A 17189-nucleotide genomic window follows, 5' to 3' on the forward strand; every position below is an offset into this window, starting at 1 on the left:
CTTTGCAGTATTCTTGCTTGGAGAATTCCATGAACAGAGGAGTCTGGAGGGCTATAGTCCATGGGGTCGCAGAGTCAGACATGACTGAGCGATTAACACACGTTGCTCTTAGGGCCCACAGATTGTAGGAGACACACCACAGTCCTGTGGGATGGATGTCTGGGTGATGGTGGAGGGAGGAGAGGGAGGCCCTAACTCAGACTGGGAAGGTGGGGGCAGGCTTCCAAGAAGAAAAGAGTTTGTCCTGGGCCGGGGTTCAGACTCAAATCAGAGGTTGATGGTTGATTTGTCCTGTGGCAGTGAGGTGGTTGGCTGCCCTGGCCTCACAGGCCTGTGCATGTCATACGTGGGTGAAGTCTCAGGCTTCCAGACTAGGTGGGAGAGTGTCTGACTCAACTTCAATATCTCTATCACCCAGAAATCCTTTCTGGGCTCACCTGCCAGAAACACTCCCATCTCCTTGCAAAGCCCTCCAGCACTTCGAGCTTCTAGAATGGCATTCCACTGGCTGTCCTAGACCTCTGAGGGCAGGTCTTTTTTGTTAGTATCTTGGGGCCAGGGTGGGGCCTCTTGGTTCCTTTCTGCATCCCCCGCAGAGGCCAGAGCACAGGGCCTGGCAGAGAGCCTGAATGCATGGCCTCCGTGATGCCACGGTGATTGAGTTCGCCCTCTAGTTCAGCCCCTTTGACAGCGGTGCCAGGGGCTAAGCTAGATGTCTTACACTCATTTTTCAACTAATCCTAAGAAAGCCCTGTGAGGCGGGTACTATTAACATTACCATTTTCGAGTGAGAAAACAGAGGCTTGGAGAGGTTGGAGAATTTACTCAAGACCCCAAGTGCTGCTCAGTGTGTGGAGCGGAGATGAATGCCCCCGGGCTGAGACCCCAGAGCCTCAGCGTCTCACCACGCCCCCTGCTCACCCCAGTCCTGGGTAAGTGGCGCAGCTGATAGCGAGCCCCGCCCTTGTTTTGTCTCCACAGTCCGAAGCAAGTCTTCCAGGAGCCCTGCCAGTATTCCCCCGAGTCCCAGCGCTTCTCCTGCCAGTTGGCTGTCCCTGAGGGAGATAGCTCTTTCTACGTATTGTCCCTGTGTGTCGCCAACAGTGCCGGGAACAAGTCCAGCAACCCCCTAGGATTTGACGGCTACAAACTCCGTAAGTGAGCTCTTCAGGCCTCCCTCTGCCCTTTAGCTGTTTTTTTTGTTTTTTGTTTTTAATTTAATGTTCCTCATGTGCCTTTTGGAGTGGCCTGGTGAAGGGTTTGGTGAGCTGGTGCCTTTTCTGCTCTACTTGCCAGGGGTCTGAATATGGCAGGGATGTGTGTGTGGCAGTGGTCGGGGGTTGGAGGCGGGGTCTTGCCTGCTGGGGGCTTGCGGTCTTCCCGGGTCTCTCCTTTGCACCGTGCTTGCTGCCACATAGGAGCCCTTTTCCCACAGTACAGCCCGACCCACCCGTCAACATCACAGTCAGCGCCGTGGACAGAAACCCCCGCTGGCTCAGTGTCACCTGGCAGGACCCCCCCTCCTGGAACTCATATTACTACAGGCTACAGTTTGAGCTCCGATACCGGACTGAACGGTCAGAGACATTCACAACACTGATGGTAAATTTTTCTTTTACTCTTAGACAGTAAAGAGTCCTTAGATACTCGGGATGGTAGAATGGGTTCACTTCAGTTCAGTTCAGACGCTCAGTCCTGTCCGACTCTGCAACCCCATGAATCGCAGCACGCCAGGCCTCCCTGTCCATCACCAACTCCCAGAGTTCACTCAGACTCATGTCTATCGAGTCGGTGATGCCATCAAGCCATCTCATCCTCTGTCGTCCCCTTCTCCTCCTGCCCCCAATCCCTCCCAGCATCAGGGTCTTTTCCAATGAGTCAACTCTTCTCATGAGGTGGCCAAAGTATTGGAGTTTCAGCTTCAGCATTAGTCCTTCCAATGAACACCTAGGACTGATCTCCTTTAGAATGGACTGGTTGGATCTCCTTGCAGTCCAAGGGACTCTTAAGAGTCTTCTCCAACACCACAGTTCGAAAACATCAATTCTTCGTTGCTCACCTTTCTTCACAGTCCAACTCTCACATCCATACATGACCACTGGAAAAATCATAGCCTTGACTAGACAGACCTTTCTTGGCAAAGTAATATCTCTGCTTTTCAATGTACTATCTAGGTTGGTCATAACTTTCCTTCCAAGGAGTAAGCGTCTTTTAATTTCATGGCTGCAGTCACCATCTGCAGTGATTTTGGAGCCCCCCAAAATAAAGTCTGACACTGTTTCCACTGTTTCCCCATCTATTTCCCATGAAGTGATGGGACCAGATGCCATGATCTTAGTTTTCTGAATGTTGAGCTTTTAAGTCAACTTTTTCACTCTCCTCTTTCACTTTCATCAAGAGGCTTTTGAGTTCCTCTTCACTTTCTGCCATAAGGGTGGTGTCATCTTGCATATCTGAGGTTATTGATATTTCTCCTGGCAATCTTGATTCCAGCTGTGCTTCCTCCAGCCCAGCGTTTCTCATGATGTGCTCTGCATATAAGTTAAGAAAGCAGGGTGACAATATACAGCCTTGACAAACTCCTTTTCCTATTAGGAACCAGTCTGTTGTTCCATGTCCAGTTCTAACTGTTGCTTCCTGACCTGCATATAGGTTTCTCAAGAGGCAGGTCAGGTTGGTCTGGTATTCCCATCTCTTGAAGAATTTTCCACAGTTGATTGTGATCCACACAGTCAAAGGCTTTGGCATAGTCAATAAAGCAGAAATAGATGTTTTTCTGGAACTCTCTTGCTTTTTCCATGATCCAGCGGATGTTGGCAATTTGGTCTCTGGTTCCTCTGCCTTTTCTAAAACCAGCTTGGACATCTGAAGTTCACTGTTCACGTATTGCTGAAGCCTGGCTTGGAGAATTTTGAGCATTACTTTACTAGCGTGTGAGATGAGTGCAATTGTGCGGTAGTTTGAGCATTCTTTGGCATTGCCTTTCTTTGGGATTGGAATGAAAACTGACCTTTTCCAGTCCTGTGGCCACTGCTGAATTTTCCAAATTTGCTGGCATATTGAGTGCAGCACTTTCACAGCAATGGGTACTAGAAAGAAAAAAATGAGTTTTGGGTCCCGGTCAGCCGCTCACTACCTGCATGGCCTTTCCAAAGTTCTAGACCTTTCTGAGCCTTGGCTGCCTCACTTATAAAGTGGGAATAATAATGCCAGGCCAATTTCCTCCATACGGGCCCATTTGTGAGGGCGAGAGCGTGACCTGGGGGGAGAAATGGGCTGCCTGCAAGTCAAGGGTGTGCTGGCAGGTTTCTGTGGTGCCTGGGGCAGGGGCAGTGACTTAGCTTCTGCTCCTGCTGGCCCTGAGGGCAGCTTCACCTGTTATGAGCCTCCTGCCCAGCTGAGTGGCCCACTGGACCTGAAAGAGGGAGCACCTGAAGGATGGGGGTGTCTAAGGACTCCAAGGGCCCTGTGGAGCTAACAGGTGCCGCTCAGGCTCCAGCCCAGAGTCCATTGTGCCTCTCACCCACAGCTGAAGGATCCGCAGTACCACTGCATCATCAATGATGCCTGGAGTGGCATGAGGCATGTGGTGCAGCTTCGGGCGCAGGAGGAATTTGGGAATGGCTTGTGGAGCGAGTGGAGCCCCGAGGTCACCGGCACCCCTTGGACAGGTATGTGATAACTGAGCGTTTCTGCTTTGTTATTATATCAATTATCTGTTGCTGTGTAACAGGTCTTCCCAAGTGATGATAGTGGTAAAGAGCCTGCCTGCCAGTGCAGGAGATGGAAGAGACACAAGTTCGATCCCTGGGTTAGAAAGATCCCCTGGAAGAGGGCATGGCACCCACTCCAGTATTCTTGCCTGGAGAATCCCATGGACAGAGGAGCCTGGGGGGCTATAGTCCATAGGGTTGCAAATAAGTTAGACTTGACTGAAGTGACTTAGGATGGATGTAACAAGTCCGACTTCCCTCGTGGCACAGTGGTAAAGAATCTGCCTACGATGCTGGAGATGCAGGTTTGATTCCTGGGTTGAGAAGATCCCCTGGAGAAGGAAATGGCAACCCACTCCAGTGTTCTTGCCTGGAGAATCCCATGGAGAGAGGACAGGCCATGGAGTTGCAAAAGATTTGGACGTGACTTAGCGACTAAACAACAACACCAACCATTTATCTGCTCAAGATTTTGAAAAATGGTCGGCTGGGCAGCTCTCGTGCCGGTCTGGCCTGAATTAGAAAGTAGCTGCACCATGTCTGCTCTGTCCTAGATGGCATCAGTTCACCATGTCTGACGGTCGACGCTGGCTGGTGGAGGGGGCCCTCGGGTCTCCCTGCAGTCTGTCATCTTCCAGCAGACCGGCCTAGACTCAAGAGGGAAGATCCGCTCCACAACTTGATAGGAAGAACTTGTAGCTATATTTAACCTACCACAGTTACTAATGCTTTTTACTTGAAAAAAATTAAAGGTAATAATGATCATTTGCAAGTAATTACTGTGATTAGTGAAAAATTCCAGGAAAATACAAAGAATAATTATTCCCGGTATTCTGACCACCTAGAGAAAACCAGTGAGAACAATTTACTATACTTCTTTCCTCTTCTAGGTATATTTATATGTGTTTATGTATTTATATATCAAATTTCGTGAGTATTCCCATGTAATTAAATATTTTTGGAAAATGTATTGTTTAGCAACTGCATGACTAATGTGTTTTTTTTTTTAACCCATGGGAATTATTTTTTTAACTTTTAAAACTTTTATCAAATTAATACATGCTCACGGCAAAGAAGCAGAGAAGGGCTTATAATAACAACCAGTGTCTCTTGTCCCACCCCTTCCCATTTTCACAGCCCTGCTCGCTAGACGAAGCTGTTTTTAGTTCTTCTGTCTCCTCCTCTCTGAACAACAAACTAACATGGCTGGGTGTTTTTTCCCCAAGAAAATAATATGAGACGTTATCTTTTCACTCCTTCCTATGAAATATTAGGATTTAATCGACCCACATCCAGTGCAGGAATCTCCCTGATTACAAACCAAAGAGTGTGGTAGCCCAGCCTCTGCTTAAATGCTTCCAGAGATGGAGAGCTTACTACTGTAGGCTTGTAGCAGCCCGTTCCATTGTTCCCAGTGTTCTTATTGTAGAATAGTTTCCAGGTTTGCTTCTGTGTCAGATCTCTTTAGCCCTGCAGCATAACTGGACCAAATCAGTTGTTCTTAAATACTAGACAATTAAAAAATAATAGGGACTTCCCTGGCAGTCCAGTGATTAAGACATCAGATTTGATCCCTGGTCAGGAAACTAAGATCCCACTTGCCCAATGCCACAGCAAAGAAGAAAAAAAAATTTTATTGAGTATGTATGGATGAAAAAGAAAGGGCAGAAATGATATAAGTTGTCCAGACCCAGCCCCACCTCTGCCACTTTCTTCTGTCTCTGGCTTCTGGGAGACTTAGATGTCGGCTGGCGTTCTTCCCCCAGAATGGATGCTGTGATGAGACGGCCTTTCCTCTACCCTGGCTTTGCAGCATGTAGTCCTTGTCCTTCCTGTCCTGCTGCCTGGGAGAGCCGGCGGAGTGAGCAATGTCAAGTGCAGGCTCACGCAGTGTCAGGCGCTGCCGTCCGTCCCCTCTTCTGTCCGTCGAGAGCAGGAGGCAGCTTTCTATTGGACCCTATCCTCAGAAGTTTATTTCCTGGACAAGAGTTTTTGTCTTATAAACAAAAGTTTATAAGACTTGGACAAGAAGGGAAGCCTAACTACTCTATCCTCCTTAGAAAGGTCATTTAAATAAATCAGAACATCCTTCAGGCTAGATTGTGTTGACCTGTCCATAGCTGTCTTTGGTTTGTATACACTTTGAGCCAAAACATGCTGAATACCAAACATTAACATGGCCTTAGGAGCCTTTGCGAGGGGAGTGAATCATTTATAACCTTGTGTGGTGGAAATGTCCTGTTTACCTTTTATCCCAAGCACTTTTTTTTTTTTTTTAATCCCAAGCACTTAATTTGGATGGTCACAAATAGCTTTAGAAAATCTTGTTTTGTTAGAAAATTCTTGCTTTTCTTTTTTTTTTTTTTAAAGTTGTGGTAAAACACAAATAACTTACAACTTACCATTTTTAAAGCGTGTGGTTCAGTGGCCTTAAACCCTTTCGCATCATTGTGCCACCTTGACCACCATCCAGCTCCACAACTTTTTCCATCTTGCAGAACTGAAACTCTATACTAGTTAAATAGTAACTTCCCATTCATCCCTACCTCCAGTGCCTGGCAACCACTGCTTTACTTTCGTCTCTATGAGTGTGACTGCTCTAAGTACTTCATGTAAGTGGAATCATACTGTATTTGTCTTTTTGTGTCTAGCTTGTATTACTTAGAATAACTTCCTCAAGATTCATCCATGTTGTAACCTGTGTCAGAATTTCCTTCCCTTTTAAGGCTGAATAATATTCCATTGTATGTATATACCATAATTTGTTTATCCATTCATCTGTGGATGGACGTGGCTTGCTTCCACTTTTTGACTGTCCTGAATAATGCTGCTATGAACATGGCTGTACAAATATGTTTTGATCTCTGCTTTCAGTTCTTTGGAATATATACCCAGATGCATAGTTGCTACACTATATGCTAATTCTATCTGTAATTTTTTGAAGGACTACCATACTATTTCCCACGGTGGCCACACCTTTGCACGTTCCTACATTTCTATCAGCAATGTGCAGGGTTTTCTTTTTTTCATATCCTTGTCAGCACTTAGTATTTTCTTCCTTTCTTCTTCCCTTCTGTCTCTTTTCTTCTTTCTTTCTTAATACCTCTCCTTATGGGTGTGGTATTGTGGACTTATTTCTTAATTGGAGGATAATTGCTTTACAATGTTGTGTTAGTTTTTGCTGCACAACCACGCGAATCAGCTATAAGCATACATATATTCCCTCCCTCTTGAGCCTCCTTCCCACCCCCAGCCCTATCTCACCCCTTTGGGTCCTCACAGAGCACTGAGCTGAGTCCCTTTGCTTCACAGCTGCTTCCCACCAGCCATCTATTTTGCAATGGCAGTCTGTATACTTCAATGCTACTCTCTCTGTTTGTCCCTCCCTCTCCTTCTCCCACTGAGTCCACAATGGTATTGTGGTTTAGATTTGCATTTCTGTAATAAGTAGTGCTGTTGAAGATATTTTCATGTGTTTACGGGCTATTTGTATGTCTTTTTTGGAGAGCTATCTATTCAAGTAGAAAATTCTTTCTCATGTGAACCCAACTCCGGTCTCACTGGCCCTTGGTCTCCAGGGTAACCCCTGATAAGTCTGCCAGTCTGCTCTCTCTGAATGCTTCTGGAAGTTCCAGGGGACTTGCATCTGCTTGTGCTGTTCCCAGGCTGTGGAATGGGATGGCCTGTGGATTCCTTACCTGTCTGGTGACCTTCCCTCAAAGCTGGTCTCATCTGTAGATGTTCCTCTTTAAATTGTTGTATTCTCCTGCCAGTGGAGGACGGTGTGATAGGCACCTGTTCAACCTCAGGTCCTGTGTTTCTGTGACTTGCTACAGTGATCACGTAAGCTCAGGCAGAACTCTTTTGACCACTTCTCGCATAAGCAGCTGAAGGGTTTGAGCTCCTATTCTGTACCTGTGTGGGTTTTGAGGGGAGGGTCTTCAAAACCCCAGTGGTGAATATAGCCAAGGGAGAAACCAGCTGCTTCCCTCTCCACTGAGGGCAGAGCAAGAGGAACTTGGATTATTCCCATGCAAGAGTGATTAGGTTGGAAACTGGGGAGTGCTTCTGGAAAATGAGAGGGAGGTTATGTATGTTTTACTGAGGTTACATAAGTTTTAGAGTTATTTGACTGTTTGGGACATGTCAGTGCACTAGATACTACATTGATGGGCTTTCTAGCCCCAAAGACCTGCCTCCATCCCTAAAGCCCAGACAGGTAGGATGCGTGTGGAGGTCCTGACACAGAGGCCAAGAGAAGTACATTGGATCTGGAAATCAGGTTGTATGACCTTGGTAACATTAGTTTACCTCTCAGAGCCTCAGTCTTTTCATCTGTAAAATGGGAGATGACGTGACCTATCTTGTCCCCTTTGGAGAGTTTTTATGAATTTAGAGAAAAAAAAACATTTCTTAGAGATAATAACTAGTACTGCAAGTGTAGGAGGATTAGTACTTTGAGTGCTGTGTTGATTGCTTCTTGGTCCGGGAGGATCCACAACTGTTGAGCCCAGGGCTCTTGGGATAAAGAGAGCGGGGCTGTGGACATCCTAGAGCTGCCGCCCTGAATACAGTCCTGGACTCACTGAATTGGAATGTAGAGGGGAATGTGAAATGGGGAATGTGCGGGGGTGGGGTGGGGGAGGGGCTGGCGTGGCATCCCACTGTAATTGATAAGGCTGTGGAGCAGACAACACTCCCGGCAGTTTAGAAAGAGCAAGAAGGGCTTCATGGAGGAGGTGGCATTTGCGTTATGTCTTGGAGGGTGTTGGAGGGGTTTCCCAAGTATAGAATGGGGGATTATAGGCCACGGGAACAGCACGTGCAAGGACGTGGACTGTGAACCAAGGCAGGGCTGTTTGGCCCGGCGGGAGCACAGGTGTGTGCGTGGGAGGTCCGAGTGGGGCGCGCGGGAAGGCCTGAAGAGAGAGGGGGTGCGGGGTAGAGGTGTGGGGGAGGGGAGTCAGGCGCCTGGGCTGCAGCCAGCGCTGCCCCCTTGAGGCTGAAACCCGGCTGCACACAGTCTTGTGGAGGCAGCGAGGTTCCCAGCCTGAGGGCGGGGCGCTGAGTCACTGAGTTCTGGGGGCCCTGCTCTGGCCAGGAAGGCCAGGTGACTGCCAGCAACACCTGCCACGGTGACTCATGGAGTCCCTGCCTGTCAGGGCTGATGTCACTCTGATGTCAGGCCAGGAAGGAGAGGTTACACGTTAATAGGCGGCTGGTCAGCCGCTCTTTGCAGGCTGGGAGTTCCTCACGTTTGTCCTCTCCGACAGCACTGGCAAGGCTGGCATCCAGCAAGCCTGTGGACCCCTTGCACAGCGAGCTGGGGCAGAATGCTCAGGAAAAGCCCGTTAGGCATGAGGGTTGTTTCTTGCTTTCATGAATCCCTTTAACTCCCTCTCACGCCCTGCTCACCGACACCTGGAAAATATTAAGAACCACCTGTGACAGGTAGTGAGCAGTGGGGACCCATTCTTGGGAGTCACACTGCTGAGGAGGTGCTAGAGGTTTGTGTCCACGTGGCCTTTGGGGGACCCTGCGGCTGGGCTGCACGCTGTCCGGGCAGGTGGGCCTCCCTGGCCCAATCCCTTCAGCTACATACTATCACCTCAAACCCTGCAGTCGTCCCATTCTGGGGGACTTCACTGTGTTCCTCCCCTCAGCATGGCCTGAGGGGAAGTAGGTTAAAGGGTACTTGGGGACATGTTTCTGAAGAGACCATGCCCCTTCACCCCTCCCCGGGCATCGCCTGACTCTGCCGTTGTGCCGTTTTCCATGGCAACTCCACGTGCTGCTTCCACGGGCGGCCTTGTCTCGTCCCCTGGGTGCAGTGTTGTCGCTGGGCGGACTGGGCTCTGGTCGCTGGCACTGCCCCTCCCAGCAGGACCTTAGGGAAGTACCCAGCTTTGCTGGGTTTCCAGATGGGAATGATAGGCCTGCTTCAGAACTTCCAAACCAACCACCTGCCTCACTGGGCTGAGAGGACTAACCAAGCTGGACAGCAGGTCACACCCAGCCTGGCACATGTGAGTATGTGCCAGATGCTAGCAATTCACTTGTGTTTCAGGCCACATCTGTCCCTTGAGCTCTGGATTCTTGTCTCCACTCTGCCCAGAGTTTGGACCACAAACCTCCCTGTGTTCTTTATCTGGCAATGGACACTACCATCCAGCCCGCTCTCTGAGCCAGGACATGCCCAGGATAGCAGGCCAGACCACCCTCTCCCTTGGCTCAGGTTCTTGTCCCATGTTGGCAGGATTCTTTTTGATATTTATTTAGCTGTGCCTGGGTCTTAGTTGGAGCCTGTGGGCCCCTTGCATTGGGAGTGCAGAGTCTTAGCCACTGGACCCAGGGATGTCCCTCAACAGAATTCCTACAAGGATCCCTGAAACTGATTTCTGTCTCTGGTGAGAGAGCACCAGGTGACCTCCACGCCACTGCTATGGGCCTCTTTCTAGATCACAAGCCTGAATGTTGCTCCCTGGTCTACAGCCATGACTCCCCTTAACTTCCAGGTAAAGCTCAAACTCCTGAGCTTGGAGCAGAGGCCTCCTCCGGCTGCCTGCCCACCATCCCTCGTGCCTGGCCCTCTCTCACCTCTTCCCCTCCAGTGGGACCAGCACTTTGGCACTCATGTCTGCCTCTTCATCCACCTTCTTTCCGGGCCCACCACTGCATCACTTCCTTCCACACCCACCCTACCTGCTCCATTTCTGTGCATAGCTGAAAGTTTCCTGGGATTTCTATAAGATTTCAAAAAGAATTTTGGGTACCCAAGAAGGTCACCAGCTTTTCAGTTTGCTAAGTAAGGACCTAAAATTAAATGGTTAAGTAAAAAGTGCTCTGCTGTGCTTAGTCGCTCAGTCATGTTGGACTACCAGGCTCCTCTGTCCATGGAATTCTCCAGGCAAGAATACTGGAGTGGGTTGCCATTCCCTTCTCCAGGGGACTCTTCCCGACCCAGGGATCCAACCCAGGTTTCCTGCATTGTAGGCAGATTCTTTACTGTCTAAGCATCAGGGAAGCCCAAGTAAAAAGTAGCGATTGCCATTGACCGTCACTCATTTCATAAGAGGATGAAACAAGGGCTTAATCTCAGAAGGAAGACACTTAAGCTATATAGCTATCCAGTTTGTTTTTTCTCATTTGGCCTCAGACTAGTAGACTTCTCCACAGACTGTCCTGGGTGGTGCTGGGGCCCAGGTAGAGGTGATTTATTTCTCCTCAGGAGATTGTCAGCTCCTCAGTGTGAGGTTTTTGGCTTTTTTGTTTTTCTGAACGAATGGAAAAAGTGAAAGTGAGGTCGCTCAGTCGTGTCCGACTCTTTTCTGCCTCATGGACTGTAGCCTACCAGGCTCCTCTGTCCATGGGATTTTCCAGGCAAGAGTACTGGAGTGGGTTGCCATTTCCTTCTCCAGGAGATCTTCCCGACCCAGAGATTGAACCTGGGTATCCCACATTGTAGGCAGACACTTTTACTGTCTGAGCCACCAGGGAAGTCCTGCACAAATAGAGGAACAGTGATTAACTTTCTGGTTGGTGGTTTATAGGGTGTGAGGGAAGGCATGTCGTCCAGAGTGGGGACGTTGCCTGGTGTGCTGCTCAGCTTGTGGGTCCCTGTGTCTCCACCCCACCCCCTGTCTGTGAATGTCTGGCTTTGTGGTTCGTCCCTCTCCCCTTGTTCCTTCATCTTTCTGTCACCCTCTGGCTTCCTTTTTCTTTCTTTTGCCTCTTATTCCCAGCCCACTCCTGTGTTCCCTCTCTGTACTCCAGCTCTGGAGCCTAGTAGCCCGTATTTTAACTGGTCATAATATATAACTTAAAAGTATTGTGTTAGAAAATGTTTTATGTTCTGTGTTCTGAATTTAGAGTCAGTTTTTAAACAGATGTTTTTGTGTGCTGGGCGCGTGCTAGGTCCTTTAGCCTGTGATCTGAGGTGACCTGTGTAGAAGGAAGCCACCCCCTTCCTTAGAAACAAAGAAGCGAGGTCTAAAAGAAGCTGAGTGCCTTGACCAAAGCTACAAATCTGGTATGAAGGCCTCTGCCATCTTTTGTATCGAATTTCTCTATTCCAGAACCCAAGTAAGCAAACCCAAACCCATTTTCAAATTAACAGAAATACGTCTTTTGTTTTAAAAACTCATGTGGAAAAAACTCACAGGTAGTCTCTCTCAGCCTCACTTACTGGACATGGTCATTCATTCATTCACTTTGTTATGAATATAAAAGTACATCGTCTGATCTGGAAATACTATTACGGAGACACACTCCGTGTTGGATGTTAATGTATCAGTCCTTTTTTTTTCCCAGGTGATTTTCCATAATTGAAATTTTACTAATTACACAGTTTTCAGCAAGATGCAGGCTCATGTTAAGTACTGAGTTTACAAAGATGAGTAGGATACAGTCCTTGAATTTGAGAAATGTTCAATCTAGAGATGAGTTTTTTTTTTTAAATGAAGTGGAAAAAAGTTTATTCTTGGAGTCAGAAAGCTTTAACACTTATTTTTTACAAAACTTCAGGCAAGCTATTTAACCTCCCTGTGTCTCATTTTCCCCATCTGTAAAGTGAGGGTGATATTATTACCGATCTCAGAATACTCAGAGTACTGTTGTGAGAATTAAATTAGTTAGTTCGCTTTTAGTATTATAGGTAGGATGGTGCCTGGCATGTAGTAAACTCTGAGTAAATGTCAGGCATCGTCATAGTTGTTGCTGTTATGGTCTCGTGACCACCACCACTGTCCTTATGCCCGTTACTTCCTGGCACACGGGGGCATATGGGAGCCAGTGAATGCCGGTTCCTTCCCCTCTTTCATTCCACATGCTAGCTGCAGTGAAACACTAGGAAATATAAAATACGTTTGTCTAAACGGAAAAAATGTGTTCTCTGTTGTTGCTAACGTTTTATAGCCTTCCTGAGCCTCTGCATCTGTAAACCTGTAATAATAGTACCTGCCTTGTGAGATACTATGAACATCACGTAGGCAAAGAACCACTTGGAGCTGGAGTAGAGTGAGCGTCCACCAAGGTCAATGGTAGAAGTACTAGCAATATTTTATTAGTATGCTGTTAGTATTAATAATATTATTATTAAACTTATTTTCCCCTGAGCCCTAGTTTCTTCTATAAAATGGAAATGTTTATTAGTAATAGCAATACACCTTCCATCTCAGGGGACAAATGGTCTGAGTCAGGGGTTCCCGTTGTCATCTATCCTGAAGTAGAAAATGGCAACTCACTCCAGCATTCTTACCTGAGAATCCCATGAAGAGAGGAGGCTGGCAGGTTACCGTCCATAGGGTTGCATAGAATTGGACACGACTGAGAGACTAACATTATTGTCATCTAGGGAGGTTTTTAAAAAGTCTTGTTATGTAAGACAATCTTAACTATGTGTTGGAAAAATTTTGTTCGGTCTGGTAGCATTCCTGGGTTATTTGAGAGAAAATTCCTCCTTTAATCTCTGGAAATCTGAGCCACCAAAGGTTACACATCCTTTTCTGGACTTCATATTATGTTGGGGGCCAGAACTCAGGGTCAGAAGTATACTGGTCTCCTTTTCTTCCTGAAATATCTTTCTGGGCTTGAGGGATCTTTTAAAGACCCTGATGGCTGAAACTTACCATGGAGATTCTAAGGCTATAGGTCAAGGATTGGACCTAAAAGACCACTGATGAATCTGAACATGTCTGGGTTTAAGAACCACTGGACTGAATGACCATCCATGGTCAACCATATTTCCTATGTAGAGTTGTCCCTGTCTCCTGGTTTTAGCTTTCCTTCTAGCGTCCCCACACCCTCCTTTAAACCTTCAGTCATCCCCTGCTATGAGTCTAATTGTTCCCTGTTAGGTTGGGCTGGGAAGAACACAAAAGAATAAGAGGCTGTGTCCCTCCCATTTATCCAAGGTTGATCTGGGGCTGAGTTGCTCTGTGACCTTGGACAAGTTGCTTTCCCTCTCTGGGCTCTCTGTACAATGCGGAGGGCGAACATGCTCTTGTGTCCCTTCCAGTGCTGCTGCAGTGTGGTGTTTTTCCCCTCCTGGGGAATGCACGCCCCTTCTGGAAGTTTCTGTCCTGAGCAGAAGAAAGGTCACCCTCTCCTCCAATCCCTTGCTAGTTGTTCTACTCCTGACTCAGAGAGGCTCGACATCTTTGTATAAACTGGTTCTGTGGTATTTTTAATTTCTTGATGGAAAAATGATGAACTGAAAAGAAAATATTTTAAACTCCAGAGCATTCAGTGCCTGGTCCCTCGGGCCCATATTTGCGGCTGAGTCAGGCCTCGTGTCAGCGTTCTCGCTTTGATAGTTGCCCTTCTGCAGCCTTGGGGGTTTCTGCAGCAACGTGGTTCCCATGGAGCGGGAGGGGCCCAGGAGGGTGCCCAGTCCACCTCCCTTCTTGGGCACAGTATATTAAATCCATCCAGGCAGTAAGAGTCTGTTGTTACATAATTTAAAAACATATATTTATTTATTTGGCTGAGCTGGGTCTTAGTTGCAGCATGTGGGATCTTAAGTTGCAGCATAGGAGATCTAGTTCCCTGACCAGGGATCAAACCTGAGTCCCCTGCATTGGGAGTGTGGAGTTTTAGCTACTGGACCACCAGCAAAGTCCTAGAGAATCAGTTGTTTAGATAAATATTTCTATTGCAAAAAGGGGCATGTTGCTGCTAAGTCACTTCAGTCGTGTCCGACTCTGTGCGACCCCATAGATGGCAGCCCACCAGGCTCCCCTGTCCCTGGGATTCTCCAGGCAACAACACTGGAGTGGGTTGCCATTTCCTTCTCCAATGCATGAAAGTGAAAAGTGAAAGTGAAGTTGCTCAGTCATATCTGACTCTTAGCGACCCCATGGACTGCAGCCTACCAGGCTCCTCCGTCCATGGGATTTTCCAGGCAAGAGTACTGGAGTGAGGTGCCACTGCCTTCTCTGAAAAAGGGGCATACAGGAGATTAAAATGTTAATGGTGCTTATATCTGGCGCTGTATATCCTTCCATTTTTTTCTTTCTGTGTATGAATATATATTTGTTGTTGTTGTTGTTCTGTTGCCAAGCCAAGTCTGACTCTTTGTGACCCCATGGAGTGCAGCACGACAGGCTTTCCTGTCCCTCACCATCTCTCAGAGTTTGCCCAAGATTATGTCCATTGAACTGGCGATGCCATTCAACCATCTCATTCTCTGTCACCCTCTTTTTCTTCTGCCCTCAGTCTTTCCCAGCATCACAGTCTTTTTCAGTGGGTTGGCTGTTTGCATCCGGTTGCCAAATTATTGGAGCTTCAGCTTCAGCCTTAGTCCTTCCAATGAGTATTCAGAATATATATTATGGCATATCATATAACATGGGCTTCCCAGGTGTCTCTGTGGTAAAGAGTCTGCCTGCAATGCAGGAGTCACAGGAGACATGGGTTTGATCCCTGGGTCAGGAAGATCCCCATGGAGAAGGAAATGGCAACTCACTCCAGTATTCTTGCCTGGATAGTCCCATGGTCAGAGGAACCTGGCAGGCTACAGTCCATGAGGTCGCAAAGAGTTGGACACGACTGAAGCAACTTAGCACACCACACGCAAAACTTTGGATCACACTATATGGACTTTTTCTTGTCTCACATTTTTCATTATATCATATTCTTAGTTGTTTTCTGAGATATTTTTAAAGACTATTGCAATGTATGATTATATCAGAATTTGTATGGCTAGTCCTTTAGGGTTGGATAGTTGCTTGTTTTCAGCGTAAGATTCACTATGATTAATTTTATTCCATCAGTCGGGACTTCAGGGTTCATGAATAATTAATAATGACTATTCTATCCACAGAGTCCAGGAGTTCTACTACGACCAAGCTGCCCACCTCCACGCAGGTGAGCTCATGTTCTTATAAAAGGGTCATGGCGACAGCACCTAGAGTTGAGGGTTGTGGGCTGGCGTCAGGCAGAAGTTGACTCCAATTGCACCTCTACCACTTACCAGAAATGTGGCTGTGAGCAACTGGCCTGAACACAGGGGCTCTGTAAAGCAGGGGAAGAGCAGTTCTCACTATATCCCAGTGATCTAGGCCACGTAAAGTGTGGATTGGCTCTGGCCCGGCTCACTGAGCAGCTGTGTGTCTGGGGGCTGCTGTTTCATCTCTGAACCTCTGGGCATCCCGATAGCTTAGCTTGTGTATCTGTGCTCTTCCCCTATGGACTCCTGGTGTCATAATTTTCTGAAAAGAGGATTACTTCTGAAGCTGCTTAACAAATCCTTGTGTAATCCAATTTCCCATTCAACTATATCTCATCTCCTGGTCCTTAATTCCCTCAATGCTAAGCGGGAGGCTCAGCCACTGCTGGAGCTGGGCAGCATGGGGAAGAGCCAGGGTCTTGCATCTTGGCCATATTGGATGCAGGACTGTCCAGGCACCAGCGGGAACAGCTCCAGGGTGCAGCCCACACTCACGGGGCTGGAGGGTGGAGGGAACTGACACTGAGAACTTGCCACGCCTCACTAGGCTCTAAGCCTGGCATCTCCTCCTTCATTTGACCTTTATGATCACCAAGATTTGGGTGCCCTAATGATCATGCCTGTACTGATCAGTCATGTCTGACTCTTATAGCCCACCAGGCTCCTCTGTCCATGGGATTTTCCAGGCAAGAATACTGGAGTGGGTTGCCATGTCCTTCTCCAGGGGATCTTCCCAACCCAGGGATAGAACCCACATCTCTTATGTGTCCTGCATTGGCAGGCGGGTTCTTTATCACTAGCACCACTTGGGAAGCCCATGGTCATGCCTACAAGGGAGGAAAACTGATGCCCATGTGGATTAAGAAATTTCCCCTGCCTTCCATAACTAATAAGTGGTGGATCCAAGATTCTAGCCTGAGCTTTTCCCAGTAAGTGGTAGTACCCACGCCCTGGCACCAGACCCATAATACATCTGCTGTTTCAGGTTACTTATTGAGTATCTCCTCTGTGGAGGGGGTGTGCCCTTAAGCTCCTGGTGGAGAGACATGTGGGAAGAAATCCCTACCCTGAGTAGGTGAGCTATAGATACAAGTAAGTTGAGAGTGATGGGTCAGACAAGGAGAGGTCCATGAGCTGGAGAAAGGATTGCCATGGGTGGATCAGGCAGGAGGTGAAGGAGGAGATAGTGTCTGAGCTGGGTCCTGAACGATGGTGGAATCTGCAGAAAGAGGCTCACAGTGAGGAATATTTCTTTTAGGCACCTACTACTACTGAAGATAATGAAAATATTTTCTCCAAAGATTCTGCAAAAACAACCAGCCTCCCAGGTAAGGACTGGATATTTTTGAGTTTCTGTTGCTTATGGGGCACAAAAGAACTTGTCTCTGCAGAAAGTCCTTTCTTTTTGGAAGTGTTGGCAGAGGGCTGGTCTGCTTAATGAAAAGGATCGATGGCAGAAATAGTCTTTTATTACTTTATACTTTCAAGTTTGATATCGTTAGCTAAGATATCGTGAAGGGACCGTAAGA

General features: G+C 47.5%; 1 protein-coding gene across 1 annotated transcript in view; it reads left to right on the forward strand.

Moving 5' to 3' along the window:
• IL6R (interleukin 6 receptor) overlaps positions 1 to 17189 on the forward strand; it is a 54852-nt gene that overhangs the window by 24149 nt on the left and 13514 nt on the right. The window contains exons 4-8 of the mRNA XM_005898650.2: positions 982 to 1154; positions 1436 to 1602; positions 3530 to 3671; positions 15535 to 15578; positions 16919 to 16988. Coding sequence (XP_005898712.2) covers positions 982 to 1154; positions 1436 to 1602; positions 3530 to 3671; positions 15535 to 15578; positions 16919 to 16988 — 596 coding nt within the window. The remainder of the gene's footprint in view (positions 1 to 981; positions 1155 to 1435; positions 1603 to 3529; positions 3672 to 15534; positions 15579 to 16918; positions 16989 to 17189) is intronic.

Source organism: Bos mutus, chromosome 3, assembly GCF_027580195.1.
Source record: "Bos mutus isolate GX-2022 chromosome 3, NWIPB_WYAK_1.1, whole genome shotgun sequence".
NCBI lineage: Eukaryota > Metazoa > Chordata > Mammalia > Artiodactyla > Bovidae > Bos > Bos mutus.